Here is a 16929-nt window from a genome sequence, read left to right on the forward strand (position 1 = left end):
GAAATAAAATCTAAATGTCAATTGATTTACATAAACTATGATTTGGTGACTACAGCTATGAAAAGATAGTACAAGATAGTAGAGCAATTCCAACTGCTACATGAGGGTGGGGAGGTAACTCATGACGCTTCGCATCATGTCCAAATCTGCACACACCATCCTTACCCCAGGTCAAGTTACCCACACTCTGCACTTGAGCAAGCCTGGCTGAAAATATGATAGCTTATAAATTCCCGTGACTTCTCTCTCCCTGATTTGCCCTTCAAGCTGTACTAAGCCTTGGCTTTGTATTTGTCCAGCCCCTATACCGCCCCATACATCTGGCTCAATCACATTCTTTGAGAATCGTTTTTCTCAGGAGATTTCAGGTTAAAATAAGACAGTGCTCTTAAATGAAAATTCTGGGAAGTAAAACAAGCTATCTGATTCCCAAAGAAGTAATTCCTCCTAATATTATTCACAGAATTCAATTCTCATAATAATTTTAATACACACATACTTTGAAGGTTGACAAGAAGGATACCATACCTCCAGAAAAAAATTAACCAGGTAGGGATCTTGTTTCAGCTTTGCACACACAATGCAGAGAAACTGAATTTCTTCATTTTCTGTTGGCGTTGCAAGGACTTCACCACACAGTCGAATTAATTTCTGTCAAAAAATTTAAAACAAATGTTTAAACTTAGGTTACTTTTTATAAACATGTAAACAGCCATTCATTTACCTTCAGGATATTTAAAATTTTCAAATAATGCAAATACCTTGCAGTTTTCAGAAAGAACACTATTTACAATCACCTCTATCAAAATACATTTGCTAGTAGTAGGTCTTTCAAATATGCTACTCTAAAAACTTAAGGAGTTATATAATAAACTCTCCTTGAGATGTCATGGAAATAAGTAAATGGTAAAATTAATGTATAAAATTTTAAAAGAGAAATATAAAGACATGAAGTGCATTTAATACATCGTCATGCATAAAGAAAGCTCAAGTATTTGCTAATTTGCATGTTATTTTAGAAAAACCATATAAAATTATTTCTATACGAAAAGAAGCAAACTAAAAAGTTTTGTGTAAAGGGAACAAAATACCTGCACTGGCCTATGCACGTTAATATGTGGAAGCAGTGGCTGCCGGATTTTCCCCAGAAGTTTGGTATAGAACACCAAAACCTGCTGTTTCATCCCCGGAGGACACTAGGGGTAGGAGAAAAGAAAAGCAAACAAGAAAAAAACAGACAACGCAAACATACTTACTCAAAAGCTTAAAAAATAGGAGAGGCAATGTACATGAATATAGTCCACCTTCAAAAATCAATGCAATTAGCCAGTTAATGACTTTATCAGAATAAAATTCTCCATCATATTATTACTGACTGATATTGTATAAATAAAATCACATCTGGGACTATAATGTAGCATATGAGACCACAGGCCGATGTAATTACAAATAGCCTGGTGATAACGTGCCATGGAGACTGGAGTTTGGTTCAGGCAATGCCAACCTGTTTATAGTCTAAATGCTAGGTTAACAGGAAACTCCCCAGCCAAAGCAAAGGCAGAATCTTACCGCTTACACTAATGACAGGTAATCAATAACCTTCCATCATACATGTGTAGGAGTAATAAAGCCTTCTAACACATACAATGTAAATAAAGGAATCCTATGTATAAACTGCTGTGATTTATTCTAACAACGCTTTTCTAAATTAGTTGCAAAATTATTTACATTATGATTATTATAGGCAATGAATATTTAATAAATAAGTTTTGATAACATGCCAATTGTTTTAAATATTTGCTGAAAAGTAGGTAAACCTGACGATTACTCATGTTGTAGATTAAGAGAGTATGAGTTAACAAGGTTATACGTTCTACAGTTAACCTGCTTATTCTGCCTCAGATTCAAAATATAGTCACAAAAGAAGTATTTCCAAAACATCATCATAGACACGTTATCTGGAAATAGCATTAGCTATAATCTTAAGCACAATAATATCTTAAGATAGCAAAGACCTTCAATTATTCAGGTGAAACACCATACTTATAACCACCAATATCAAACTAAATTTCCTAGTAGCATAATTACTAATATTTGCTCAAAAGTCAATTAATATTTGTTCAGTATAATGTTGCATAACCCCTCTCTCCACAGAACAGGAAAAAGAAGGCAGGAGGGGAATGAATCGGAGGATGTTAGGGAGCAAACATGTTGCCTAGAAAATATAAATAGAATGAATTTAACCTAGAAATGAAATGGAGTATTACAGATTTAGTTAAAAGGAAACTGTCTTCAATACTACTTCATAATTCTATCTGGTGTTTAAACATGTCTATTAGTTTGGGGTTTTTCTAGTTTAATTTTCACATCATGTATTATAGAAATTCACAGAACAGAACCACAGATTTTTAGAGCTGGGGGAGGCCCCTTGATGATCACCTCCTAGTTTTTAAAGAGGAAGAAGATTCACCAAAGAGACTTACTTGAAACTGGCTCCACTCATCAGCAGAGTTAATGTCAGAATAATCAGTGACATTTTCTTTCAGGATTATGAAAAATACTTCCTATTTTTGTAACCCAATTTGCACTGGGTTCCTATTCATTTCCTTTGATTCTGAGCGTCTGCACTTGAGTTTATTTTCACAAACGTTTACACTGTAATTCTAAACAGCCTGAGTACCAGTTGTTGTCTAGAGCGTTTGGGAGCTTCGCTATATCTATGCAAAGTCATGTTCACAGAGGCCATACAATTTTCTTTTTTTTCCACATACTGACTTGAATCCTGCCATACTTAATACACAACCCTACAATTAAATTTAGTGCTTGGCAGCTTCTTTATCTCTAAGACATGAACACATATATTACATGCCCAAGAACGTCACGTGGATTAGGAACTTACATCAGCTTTCCCTAAGGTATATAATGTTTCCAAGATCTTGTGATGAAGTAAATATTCCATACATGGCCCCGTCTCTCCAAATTCCCGTTCACTTTCTTCTTGTATCAAGATAACCAACATCTGTTCCAGATGAGATGGAATATTTGTATCTGTCACTGGGGCTTTATCATCTAAACAATAAAAACATTCATCAAATTTTCAAACATTTTTATCTGCACATTTGCACCTAAAATACTCTTTATATTTCCCTGTTCCTATTCAAACAGAAAAATCTGAACTACACACACTTAAGTGAGGCTTATATCTTATTCAAAAACAATCTATATTCTGAAAGATAGTCTATAAGCTAATATTCACGCAAAGTAATTCAGAAAAGGAGCCATTTATATGGGGAATGGGAACACGATCAGAAAACATATAAGTAACATCAGAATTTTGTACCCACTTACAATTAAAAAAATTTTTTTTCAATTAGCCAGTTCAGAAGATCTAAACTTTAGGTCTCTTTATATAGAAACAGGTTGGCCGTGAATGTTAAGCTGAATAACGTAGGATATGAGGAGAGGACAGGTTCTGTTTTTGATCACTGCTACACTGCTTTGTAACAATGCACTTACTGTCCCCAATTCATCTCCAGATTTGAAAACATGAGGACCCCAAAGAAAATCCCTCTATTAAAAATTTCTGACATCTCCTCTCATTAGCAGATACCTACTTCCAAAGTAAAGGCTGCTTCTCAGGAGAATTCTTATAAAATATTGATTTTTCAAAATAAAAATTCATGGATACTTTTTATATATCAAAAACACATGGTTTTATTAACTTATCTTTATTACATAAGGGTTAAATTACTCTCAATAAAATGTGAAGTTTTATAGAATGTCTAAATACAAAATATATTAGGGAATGACAAGTTCTTTTTTACGTCTCTACTTACGTCTCTATTCTCCTTTACTTAGTACTGCTACAGTTTATACTACACAATACTGGTATACTATGTATCTGATGATTTAAAGCTTTGTCTGTGCATATGCACATGTATGTATTATATATACACACACACACAGACTAAACGATAATACTAAAGCCTTATGGAGAAAACAATGGAAAGAGAAGAGTCACTCTTGTTCCCCAGGAGGACATATATGTACCAAATTTGATATAGTACGGGACGGTTGTTAAGAGCATGAGACCTGGAGTTGGACAACTTGAATTCAAATCTTGGCTCTGTCACTTTTAGCTGGATGACCTGGGCAAACTGTTTAAGCCTCAGCACCAACATCTATAAAATGGAGTTAATCAACACCAGGAAGTGCTGTCGTATGATTTCAACGAAATACTCTGTGTAAAGCCCAGTGCCTTAGAACATAGTAAGAATTCAAGAAATGTTAACTTATGATGTCTTACTTCATATTCTTCTAAAATGAGTAGCCTAGGGCTAATAAAAAAGTGTGTAATTTTATTTGAAATCTGCTTTTTAAAAATGTTTTTTCACCTGTTCTACTGCAGACTTTATATAAACATTCCAGGAAAGAATGCATATTTAAGCATGGTCTGATTACACTTATTTATGGAGAAAAATAAAAAGACTGTTTTTTTGAGAAATAAATAAACTGTAAATTCGACTTGACAGGATTAAAATCCTAGCTCTCAAGAAGATCTAGTTTCTGCTGTCCACTCTCATCCCAAATCATGTTTAGATCCCTGTGCCTTTGCATAAGCTATTCCTTCTATCTGAAATGCCTTTGCCCTCCTTATCTACCTCAAAACCTACTGCTCATCCTTTAAAGCCCAGGTCAGACACTGCCTCCTATTTCTCCCTTCTTCCTTCTCTCTCTGTGCCTGATGCACCTTTTTGTCCCATACTTTATTGTAATGTACACACTTGTTTTTGCTACGAGACTGCAAAAAAATCATTTAAAGCAAGAACTCACAGGCTTTCCTGTAAAGCATTTCCTTAAGACCATGGAGGGGTGAAAACTTCACAAGGGCTAAGAATAGTCATTTGAAAAGGCAGCTCCTCTCAAAAAGCTTTTCTGTAGATCTGCTGTCTAAACATCCAAATTAAGGTAGAAATTATATTTTACACTTAAAGGTGTATATATAGATATAGATAGTCTGATTTTCACTTACTATACAAATATGAAGAAGTCCTTTCTTTTAAAGAAGAATTATCTATGACCCCATCAGCTTATCATATCAACTTTTTTTTTTCATGTTTCCTTTCAGTTAAAAAACATATGTCCAATCTGCACATCCACTAGCATTTACCTATACATTCCTCAAAGGAGCCCACAGTGCTATATAGCAAGGCTACTCTATTTCCTTACTTCAGAGGTTGCCAAACTTCAGCTCATGGGACAAACCCAGGCTTGCCATCTGTTTTAATAAAGTTGTACTGGAACAAAAGAATGCCATTCTTTTATTTATTGTTGATGGCTGCTTTTGCACGATAACGGCAGAATTGAATAGTTGCGACAGAGACTGCATGGACTACAAAGCCTAAAATATTTACTATCTGACACTTCACAGAAAAATTTTGCCAACCTTTGACCTAATTTATTCACATTTCCCCATATTCACTCTTCAGTCTAGTCACTAAGAAAAATTAAGGCAACCAGAAAATAACTTCCAAAGACTCCCTATACTATGTCTACCCCTTTCCTGAATTTACACCCATATGTTCTTCTTTCTGCCTTAATTTTATGGATAAACTGTCCACAAGTCTATGAAGGCTAAGCCTCCACTAATGCACTAGGATCCCATACCCCACTTGCCATCTAAGGATATGGCTCAGAGATGATCTCATATGACTCTCGTACCCACCTGTCCTTCTCCACTACATCGTTCTAGTATGTTCCATCTTTACAAAAACTTTAAAACCCCCTCAATGCCACATCTCCCCCGTGGCTGCTGCTCCATTTCTCGGCCCCCCTTTCCACTAACACTCCTCAAGACAGCAGTCTTCATACACTGTCTCTATATGCTCTCTGTCCAATTTCTCTGAAACTTCCTCCAACCAGGTCTCCTCTCTCTTCCTTGCTATTAAGAGAGCTCTTATCAAGACCACTAATGAGCTCCTCATGGCTGAATCCAATGACCGGTTCCCAGCCTTCATCAGCGTGACATCATTTGACACTTGGATCCTTCTCTCCTCCTCCAGCTTCTAGGACACCATTCTCTCTTGGCTGTCTGCTACCGAACTGGCAAAAGCAAAATCTCCTTTGCTATCATTCTCATTTTCCCAATCTCTAAACATTGAGTTGCAGGGCCTTCGTTCCTAAACACTTTCCCTCTTCCGTCTATCCTTAGCTAACCCTGGATAATCTCACCCAGTCTCAAGGCTTTAAATCCTACTACATGCTGATGAGTCTCAATTCCCTACGTCTAGGTTAGGCCTCTACCCTAAATTCCAGATTCCTATTTCTGACTGTCTACTTGACATATCCAATCACATATATAATGGGCGTCTCAGACTAAACATGTCCACAGTGCCTCACAAACCTGCTCCTCCAGCAGTCTCCCCATCCTCAGTGAGTGGCCCTCCTAGTTTTCCAACTGCCTAAGCCCCAACATTCGGAGTTATCCATGACTCTTACTCTCATACCCAATATTCAATGCACCAACAAAGCTTTCTTCAAAGCATACCCAGAGGACAGTCGCTTCCACCCTAGTCTGAGCCACCGCCATCTCTCAGACCACTGCAATAGTCCCCTAACTGTTCTGCCAGCTTCACCTCTGCATACTTCCCATCTAATTTTCTCACAGAAGCCAAAGTGATTCCTTTAAAACAGATTATGTTACACCTCCGCTCAAAACCCTCTGACGGCTTCCCGTCTTAGAGTAAAAGCCAAAGCCCTTACAATGGCTTACAAGGCCTTGTGTGAATCTGCACCCTCACCTGTCTTTTGTCACCTCCTCTCATTTCCCTCCTCGTCCACTTGCTCTAGCCACACTTCCTTGTGGTTCCTAGTACAAGCCAAGTGCTGCACGCTCCAGCTTCAGGGTTTGTGCGCTGGGCGCTCTCCTGGAACTTCTCCCCCAGGTGCCCCCAGGCTTGCTTCCTCCTCCTTCAGACTTCAGCTCAGCAGTCACCTGGGGCAACAAGGCTTTCTCTAATCTTAAAGAGCCATCTGCCCCTGACCCCCACTCTCCAACACACACCTCTATCCCTTTTAGCCTGCTTCATCTTCTCCTTAGCACTTATCATCTGACACACTATGTATACTTGTCTATTTATTGTTCGCTTCCTCCCAATCAATACATAAGCTCTGCTAGGACAGATTTTTGTCTGTTTGATTGTTATATTTCCCAGTGCCTAGAACAATGCTTACACGTAGTAGGTGTTCAACAGATATACTTTTGAATGAATCTATGAGAGTAATTAAAAGTAAAATAAACTGTTTTTAAGTTTAATATAAAATAATTTTGAAAACTAGTTTGAAATGTATTTTAGCATTTCACAAATTTTCTTTTTAATTAATATTAGCATTGTTTCTTACCCGAAGTCTCTATGTAGTAATGGGTAATTGCCTTCCAGTGATAAACAAAATCTTCTTGTAAAGGAAGAGAAGGTGCAAGCTACACAAACACAAATAAAAAGACCACAGCAATTAAGAAAATGGCATTAAAAGTTTCCCATTAAGTATAACTCTGTATTTGTCTACTAATGATGCAAAAGCAGCATAAGAATAAGGGGTGAGCTTTAATTTGATTCTTTATGTCAATATCAAAGAGAAAATGAGTCAAATCCAAGAAAGTAAAAATGATTTATTAAGAAAGAGGACAAACACATTTATCAACATTATTATTATATTATAGTATTGGGTATTTTTTCCCCTCCCCTGACACTAGTTACTATACATATAGCTTCAAAAGTAACAGCGTTACATGACAACACAATATTCTATTACTAAAGTATCAGTAAAATGGAATTATCGATAACCAGGGATCTTTGTACCTAGGACTTTGAAATGCAAGACAGCAAAAAGGTTGCTATGTAATTAGTCACCAAAGTCAACCCTGTAATCAGATTAAAACTGTTCTGGATTTTCAATGACATACAGAAGTGAATCTTTTCTTTTTAAGCCTAGATTAGGCAGTGCATATTTTTAGCAAAATAACTACATGAACAAGACACTACCAATTTAAATTCCACAAAGTCAAAAATGTTTTACATTTTAATTTTGAAATTTATTTCAGAAGTTTTAAGACCAAAATTATATCCCTTCAGCCATCTCATAGCAAATTTACAAGTATTTCAAATAGGTGTTAAATGGATAGAAAAAGATTTGATGTACCTTCTAAAACATTTTCTTGTCCTTAAAAAGAGTGAGAGAAAGAGAGAGAGAACTCTCTCTCAGTCCTAGTATCATCAATAAATTCTGGTCAGAAAGTACAGAGTTGACCCAGTTTTCTTAAGAACAAATAGGTTTCGGGTTTCCCTGGTGGCGCATTGGTTAAGAATCTGCCTGCCAATGCAGGGGACACAGGTTCGAGCCCTGGTCCGGGAAGATCCCACATGCCGCAGAGCAATTAAGCCCGTGTGCCACAACTACTCAGCCTGCACTCTAGAGCCTGCGAGCCACAACTACTGAAGCCCATGCGTCTAGAGCCTATGCTCCGCAACGAGAAGCCACCACAAGGAGAAGCCTGCGCACCGCAACGAAGATTAGCCCCTGCTTGCCACAATTAGAGAAAGCCCACGTGTAGCAAAGAAGACCCAACACAGCCAAAAATAAAATAAGTAAAATAAGTAAATTTATTAAAAAAAAAAAGAACAAATAGGTTTCTATTTTGGGAACCTAAACTATGGCAGCATAATCGTCCATTTTCATATATTCATCTAAACAGATGACCTAAGAGGTCATGTCACTCCTATACTTCTACTTGTTCCATTTTGATTTCTTGGAGTCTCCTGCAGGGACCTCAAAGTTCGAAACCCTGTCACAACAATTTCCAAACTCTTGAGCAAATTATAAATATTGGTCATGATGTCTTAAGTGTTTCAATCCAGAAGATGAACTGTACTTAGGAAGAAAATGGACCTGAAAAATTTTCAGCAACCATCAACATCTTAATGCTAGCTTTTTCATATGTGTGTATTCGTACCACTCTGAAGAGTACTGAATTAAGAAAATGTAAATATTCATCTCATTTCCAAATAGAATGCTATGAAAAATTTTAAAAGACTTTAAGATCTTTAACAAAGGAGTTAAAACCTTTGGGATTATATACTTCAAGAACATGGGGAAAGAAATAACTTGTAGGAGATTGAGAAAACAATTAAAAAGAAAAAAAGGAAAGAAAGAATTAACTTGGAAAAATAATCTTCCTGAAATTTTTAGATTAAAAAGTCTGTTTTAATCAGCTACTTATTTTTAGAATCTTCCTCAAAACACATAAAATTTATCTTGTTTTTTGGGCCTGGTTTTTTACACACCAACTTTATGTAGTGTTAACAATTATTATTAATTAATTATGTATTAACAATTGGGACAAACCCAAATGAAATTTGGTGTTTCAAAAAATATACCTACTTTCTTATGTGTAAATATTATGACTTGTTAAACTTTTCCAAGGGAATTTCCAGGGCATATATGGAATTAAAGCATCCTTGTTCCACATTATTTCACCCACGGGATTTAACTCTATTTACAAGGAAAGTTACTAAATCAGAGGTCTTAAATGACTTGTGTCGGGGCCTTTGCTGTTACAGTCAAATTCAAAGCAGGATGGTGTTGCTTACTTGTGAATCTCTTGCAGAAATTTGCTTTAAATAAGAAACCTATTTACAGAGACAGTGAAACAGTTCTAAGTTGCTAATAATTTAGTAACAATCTTGTTCAAACATGAATAAATTTTCTTATTTAAGTAAAACTTCCTAGTAAACTTGCCTCTTTCATTTCAAATTATAACATGCAAAATATAGGCTTTATCATTACATAAAAACATTTATGCTCTGGGTTAAAAAAAAAAAAGATGTGTGAATCAGCATGAGGGGATTCTAATTTGAGTTAACTTCTTACAATACAGAGATTAAATTTTTGAAAATTCATGCGATCGATCACTATCTCGACCAAAAACTGACCTGAATATCTAACCTGGATATTACTTTCTCTGTGAAGTCTTGCCAGACTTCCTGCCGAGGTTACGGTCCTTTCCGAACACTTTGTGGCACCCGCTCCCTGACTGACTGCTCACTCTCTCCCAGCCCTTATCCCATGTTTGTAATTGTCGAGTTACCCATCTTCTCCACTAGATTGTAAACTCAGTGAGTTTACAAAGATTATATCATCTTGCTCATCACTGAATCCCCAGTTTCCAAGTCAATGATGGCAAATAGTAAGCATTCAGTACCGTTTACTGAGTGAATTAGCAGCAGTTGCTACCATTTAATGAGTAGTTATGTGCCAGGCACAGTGCTACAAAGTTTACACTTACCATGTGCTCTTAAATTCTCACAATAAACTCTAAGACCCTGAGTCATTAACTGACCTGCCCAAGGAAACACTACTTGTAATTAGAAACCTGGACTCTCTTTCTCCAAAATGCCTACCACACAAAAGGACCTACCTACATTGATAACTCAGATGAGAACGAGTGTTCTCAAAGCCACATCTGCAGTCTCACATGTATCATGAACATTCCATGCCCAGATCTTTTAAAATGCTTCTTCTCTGCTGCAACTTTCCGGACGCCCATCCTATCTTCTCTGCCTCTCCAAAGACCAGCTCAAGTCTCACTTCCTCCAGGGAGCCTTTTGCAACTACTCCAACCCTAAGTGTTTACTCCCCTCCTCCTATAGAACTCACTGGCTGAACAATCATCCAGATAATAATAATAATAATGATTCACATTTATTAAGCACTTACTATGTGCCAGGCACTGCATTAAGCACTTCATATATACAATCTCTTTCTAATTTTCACAACAATTCTATCAGATAGATACAATTATTTCCATTTTACAGTGAGGAAATGTACAAAGACTAAGTAACTTGTCTAGTGAAAAAGCAAGGGACACAGGCAAGCCTGGAACCCTGCTCTGACTGGCTCTAGGGGCCAGGCCACACTCTTGTGCACTGCTTGTACTTTAACCAGTGTTTTGTTTTGTCTCCCAATGTATTCTCACTGTGAACTCACACTGCGCCATGCTTTCTTGGTGGGCTCATAAAATATTTACTGAACGACTAAAGGACTAAAGTTAAAGATCACTTGTTGGAAAAGAATACACTTAAGAAAACACTACATATGTTCCATCTGATGTTTTGTTTCTTTTGTTTTTTTTTTTTTTTTTTGCGGTACGCGGCCCTCTCACTGTTGTGGCCTCTCCCGTTGCGGAGCACAGGCTCCGGACGCGCAGGCTATGGCTCACGGGCCCAGCCGCTCCGCGGCATGTGGGATCTTCCCGGACTGGGGCATGAACCCGTGTCCCTTGCATCGGCAGGCAGACTCTCAACCACTGCGCCACCAGGGAAGCCCTCATCTGATGTTTTAATTCCTAGTGCAAAATAGGTTTTTAAGGAATTGTTGGTCCCAACAATCATCATTAACTCAAACTATAATTTAAAAAGAAAATGTTGCATTCAAGTTCTGAAAGATGACTTCCATTGAATTAATTAGTTAAGGTAGATGAAACTTTCTTTCCTGACACTGCCCTTTATCCTCTTGGAGTAAATCTGCCCTCAAGGATGGAACTGACTGGAATTTAAAAGATATTAGTCCCTGGCAGATAACCTCACATAGACAAAGGCCCTCAACAAATGTTGAATTGTTTGGAAGGTGTTTTATTTATCCTTTGGAGAAGCTGTACTAAAATAATCCACCTCAGAACTACATGGGAGGCCTGATTTCAGATGTGTGACATGTGGCAACTGGCTAAAAGAACAGATTCATTTCATAACTCTTACTGGCCAATCATTTGTACGCTGAGGGAAAACTGTCATTTCTGAAACAGGAGGCAAGAGTTACATTACAGGTTTTGTTTTTGATCAAGGTGTGAATTTCTCTCCTAAATTCAAAATGCAGTCTATCAGCTTAATAACACATCTTCAAATACTGATCTTTGAAAATATCTTAGTTGTATTTCATCCTTGTTAAGTAGTTAACAGGAAATGTGAAGAAACCATTAATTAAACAATAAGGAAAACTCTACACTTAAACCCCATTTAAATGAATATGTACCTGGTTGACCCTAAAAAACCATTGGAAGGCTGATCCAATTGAATCAAAAAACCTAGGGAGGGACTTCCCTGGTGACACAGTGGGTAAGAATCCGCCTGCCAATGCAGGGGACACGGGTTCGATCCCTGGTCCAGGATGATCCCACATGCTGCGGAGCAACTAAGCCTGTGCGCCACAATTACTGAGCCTACGCGCTCTAGAGCCCACGAGCCACAACTACTGAAGCCCCTGTGCCTAGAGCCCGTGCTCCACAGCAAGAGAAGCCACGGCAATGAGAAGCCCGCGCACCACAACAAAGAGTAGCTCCTGCTCGCTGCAACTAGAGAAAGCCTGCACGCAGCATCGAAGACCCGAGGCAACCAAAAATAAATTAATTTTAAAAAAAGAAAGAAAGAAACCTAGGAAGTAATAATACCAAAACGGTTGAGAAAACATTAGAGATTCACATAATGACACAACTGAAAAAAGGTCATGTCAGCATCTGCATATAGGATTATCTCCCATCTCTGTTGTAGAATCCTGATAATTATGATAATTGCAATACTGTATCAGAAAATGCTAATTGGGCATACAAACTAAAAGGAGTACAGAGAAAAGCCAATGAAATAAACTGAGGAATGGTAAGATTAGTACACAGAAAAAAATGTCAAGCAAATAAAGAAAGAGAACTGAATAAATGTAAACCAATTTTGGGCTAGGAAAAAAAAATATTCTTCAAATACCACAAAGGTGGCTTATTCAGCATTACATATGAGTTCATTCCCAAGAGAATGTTAAAAGGGGAAAAAAAAAAGTATGCCAAAATTTTTTCATAAGATTTAACCTCTTATCAAGGTAAACTGGGAAGTATCACAGCTGAAAACAATAATGCTAAGCAAATAAAAACATTACTTTTCTAAATGCAGTGCATTAACTCCTAAGACCAGGTGAATATAATCCATTCTTAACTTTTGCTCACTAACCTCAGCAAAGTAGAGAACCTGGATATTACAGAGCCAGAGTCAGACAATTTACATGGATAATCTGGTAGATGCTAACACATACAGTTATAAAAAGATAACGCAGACAGAGAACACAGGCCTCTGGACAAAAATGAGTCTTTACTGGGAGAGCATGAAAGCCATCTTTCTTTCTCTAACTACTTATTTCTGTAAATATCAGCCTGAATTAGTAAAGAATATAAATAATGTAATAAACTTTTATTTCCAATTATCTCAGTATTTAGCTGTAGTGAGTGTTAAAAATTAAATGATTCTTGGTACTTTAAGTTAAGGAATAATATAAAATGCCAATTTTATATTATTCCTTTATAAATTTCAGTTAAATTCTTACAATAAGGTGCTGTAGATTGATTGTGTAGAAGCCAAGAAAGGAAAATTAAAAGTTGCCTTAAAGTCTAAAACTGTCATCTCCCTCATGAGTAATACTGCTCTTCATCTATGAAAAACCCTGTCTTGCTTGATTTGATACACTCATTTTCTCAAGAACTTGTAGGAGAGCTAAAATGACTCTTAAACATTTCCCACACAGCACTTAAAAATTGTACCGAAGTTTTGTTTCCATTACTGAGTTTTAAAAATCCATTTTATTTTTATCTGGCCATAAAAACTGTTCTATTGTAATTGGGTTTTGTTTTGTTTTTTCCTTAAAGTTGTGTAGATTTGAATGTGCTGTATCACTCAAACTGAACATAGAAAGAGAATGACATTTTTAAAACTAGCAAAGTAACACGTCTAGCAAAACTGCACTTGTTATGAACTTCACAGGGTGCATTTTTCAATTTGGGCAATTCTGCCAGCGTAAAGCAAAACAACCAGAGTAAAGCAACTCGACCCCTTTCACTGAAACAGCAGGAAGACATTTTCCTGTTAGTTACTTCTCTTTTATTAGTGTTAGGATATTTGAGTAATGTCTCCCTATGCTTGTGTCTAAAATCCTCAAAGGAGGGTACAATTGCAGGAAAAACGACGAGCGTCCAGGAAAGAAGAGGTGAAAGGAAACAGATGGTCCCGGTGCTGTGTGAGGGCTTGGAAGCTGTCTAAAGCGCCCTCGATGAGACCCTCCAAACGCCTATTTCACATCAATCAGTAAGGTCCAGCTGAGTTCGGCCGCAAGGCCTGTGAAGCAAGAGCTGGCCAGACTACGAAACCGGGTCGGGTGGGCTGCTTCCTCGCCAGAGCCGCGCCCCCGGCAAGAGCACCCCTTCCTGCCTCCCCACCCCCCAAAACAAAACAAACCCAAGCAGTGTTAGGCCGTTTCTTTTGTCTTGGTCAACGCTGACCACTTGAGGTTAACGGCCAGGGAGTCCGGGGGACAGCCCTGTGGCCCTGTCAGGTGCTCCCCGACTCCCCTGTCCCCACCGGAGGAATCGGGCGACCCCCGACCCGGGCCGGGGGGCCGGTCCTGCCGGGGACCCCCGCCCACCCTTCTGAGCGAAGGAAAGGGCTCCACGCCGGCCCGGAGCAGGAAGGAGAGCAGGGGGTCCGCTCGGAGCCAGGCCCGAGGCCCCGGCGCCCGCACGACCCCGCGGCGCCCGCCCCGGGCCTCGCCCCTCCACGGGGCCGGGGACGCCGAGGGCCGGGCCGAGGCCGCCGGGCTCTCCCGGGGCCGGCGGGGGAGCGTAGGCCGGCCGCCATCCCCGGCCTGTCGTGCGCCCGCAGCCCGAGGCCTTACCGCCTCCACGGCGTGCTGCAGGATGGAGGTGAACTTGGAGAACATCCTGTCCCGGGACTGCAGCAGCCTCTCCCGGGACGACCTGGAGAGCTCCTCGATCCGCCGCCGCCGCCCCTGCTGCGGCTGCCGGGGCCGCTCCAGAGTGAAGGCCGGTGCGGGGCGGGGAGGACGAGCAGAGGGCCGAGGCGGGCCCGGCCCGGCCGCTTCGGGTGTGCGCGGGCGGCGAGGCGGCTCCGGCGGGCGCTGCGACGTGGCGGGCGGTGAGAAGGGCGTTCCAGGCGGACTCCGGGCCCGCGACACTCCGGAGGCGGCGGCGGCTCCCGCTCGGACACGGTGGCAGCTCGGTTCGGGTTCCTTCCGCCCGCTCTGCCCGCCGCGGCCTGCAGGGGGCGCCGCCGTGGCCCGGGGGTGGGGCGCCCAGCCTGGCCAGGCCGGCCCTGCGCCGCGGGGGCACACGCCGCGGGGGCGGGAGAGGCACAGCGAGGCCGCGGCCTGCCTGGGGCGGGAGTCGGGCCTGGGCGCAGCCGCCTCCCTCTTACGGCGATACGGTCATTCTTACGTCTTAAAAATTCAGCCGTTCTCATTCACTTTGTTTCTCCGATGGAAGTTAACATGCCGATTTTGTATGAAACCGTAGACATGTATGTATATAAAATTCAGAGGTTCTTCTTTTAAGGGCAGATTTGCAAGACCGGTAAGAAAAAGCACAGTATTCCCAAGGCAAACAGGAACCGTGGGTTTAAATGCTAAGAATTAGAACAAATCCACTAATGCAGATGAAATGACTTTGCTAACTGTAAATCTTTATTATTATTTTTATTGTTGTTGTCGTTGTTATTATTTTATTTAGTTATTTATTTATTCAACATTAAAACAGGAAGCCCCAGATGGACAAATGGTAAGATGATTCAGTTATTAATTTGTAACATGTTTGATAGTTAGAAAATGCATTCAGTATAGCATTTTCTATTCAGCTTTATCAGTTGATACTGGGAAACACCAGTGAGGGAAAAGAATCAGAAGGGTTTCTAGGAAATGCACAGGACAGATAAGTGGAGCTACAATGTAAGCGCTCAGATGGAGGCTTCTTAAAATACGGTGCAACGGTATATTTGTCAAGCCTTGAAGAAACAAGATTCGGGCTGGTAAAGTTTAGGTTGGGTTGATACAAATTATGAAAATGTTCATATCCTGGAGAACTTTGTTTTTGCTTGTATTGGCATTTTATCAAAAGAACCACTAAATTCTTGATAAGATGAGGGTGAAGTAAGTGTTGCATAACTGGTGATGAAAATCTGTATTTGTAACTGAATTAGTTGAACAGAGGAAAAAGGCAGAAAAAGTAGCACCAGTGCAGAGTGGTATTTAGGGCCAGTCTCTGGAGCTGGGTAGCCTAGATTTAAATCCCAGTTCTGCCACTCACTGTGGCAAGTTGTTTAACCTCTTTGTGCTTTTAGTTTCCTCATCTGTAAAATGGGAGTAGCACCTACCTCATGAAGTTGTATGTAAATTCCTTAATATACGTAAAATACTTTAACATGCCCAGTCCATAGTAAGCGATGCATGGACAATTGTTATTATTATTGTTGTTAGTAGTAATAATAGGGCCCGAAATCAAGATTTAAGGAGGAGACTTTAACTAGTCTTGTGTTCTTTTCTCTCCTGTTTTTGCTACCTCTGTCCTTGGATAGCAGGTAAATTTGACAGGTAAAGTTCCCTGTATAGTAGCCCCCAGAATGCTGGAGGCTAATTCTGTCATTTGCTAAAGATCGAAATGTGCTCCTTATCAAAGTGTAGGTAGTTGTGTCTGCTTCAACCAAGAGTACATACTGTTTATTATCATTATTATTATTCAGCAGTTTAAGATGGTTAGTCATATTATTAACTAATTATTTTCCTGACCTAATTGACATACATTTATATGGTGTTTTGTATTTTCATAATACCTTACAACCACTAATTGTATGAGGAGGTTTGTTTAAAGCAGGCTTACTTAGAGTTGTTTGTATTTGACAATGCCCATCTTTCGTATACTTAATATAAGCACAATAAGATACATGTTTTGCTCTAGATTAATATCAATATTTAGGATGACGATTCATCTATTCGATATATAGGTTCCAAGACATGCTAGTTGGACTAGAATTATAATAGAGCGGATACTCTTACTTA

At 39.5% G+C, this 16929-nt stretch overlaps 1 protein-coding gene across 1 annotated transcript in view; it reads right to left on the reverse strand.

Annotated features, from left to right (window-relative positions):
- Nucleotides 1-14975, reverse strand: part of FHIP2A (FHF complex subunit HOOK interacting protein 2A) — a 32926-nt gene extending 17951 nt beyond the window's left edge. The window contains exons 1-5 of the mRNA XM_065894036.1: nucleotides 14758-14975; nucleotides 7402-7480; nucleotides 2900-3069; nucleotides 1092-1196; nucleotides 529-651 (exon numbers count right to left, since the gene is read on the reverse strand). Of these exons, the coding sequence (XP_065750108.1) occupies nucleotides 529-651; nucleotides 1092-1196; nucleotides 2900-3069; nucleotides 7402-7480; nucleotides 14758-14802 (522 nt within the window). The 5' untranslated portion in view covers nucleotides 14803-14975. The remainder of the gene's footprint in view (nucleotides 1-528; nucleotides 652-1091; nucleotides 1197-2899; nucleotides 3070-7401; nucleotides 7481-14757) is intronic.
- Nucleotides 14976-16929: the final 1954 nt, after the last annotated feature.

Source organism: Phocoena phocoena, chromosome 16, assembly GCF_963924675.1.
Source record: "Phocoena phocoena chromosome 16, mPhoPho1.1, whole genome shotgun sequence".
In the NCBI taxonomy this organism is placed as follows: Eukaryota; Metazoa; Chordata; class Mammalia; order Artiodactyla; family Phocoenidae; genus Phocoena; species Phocoena phocoena.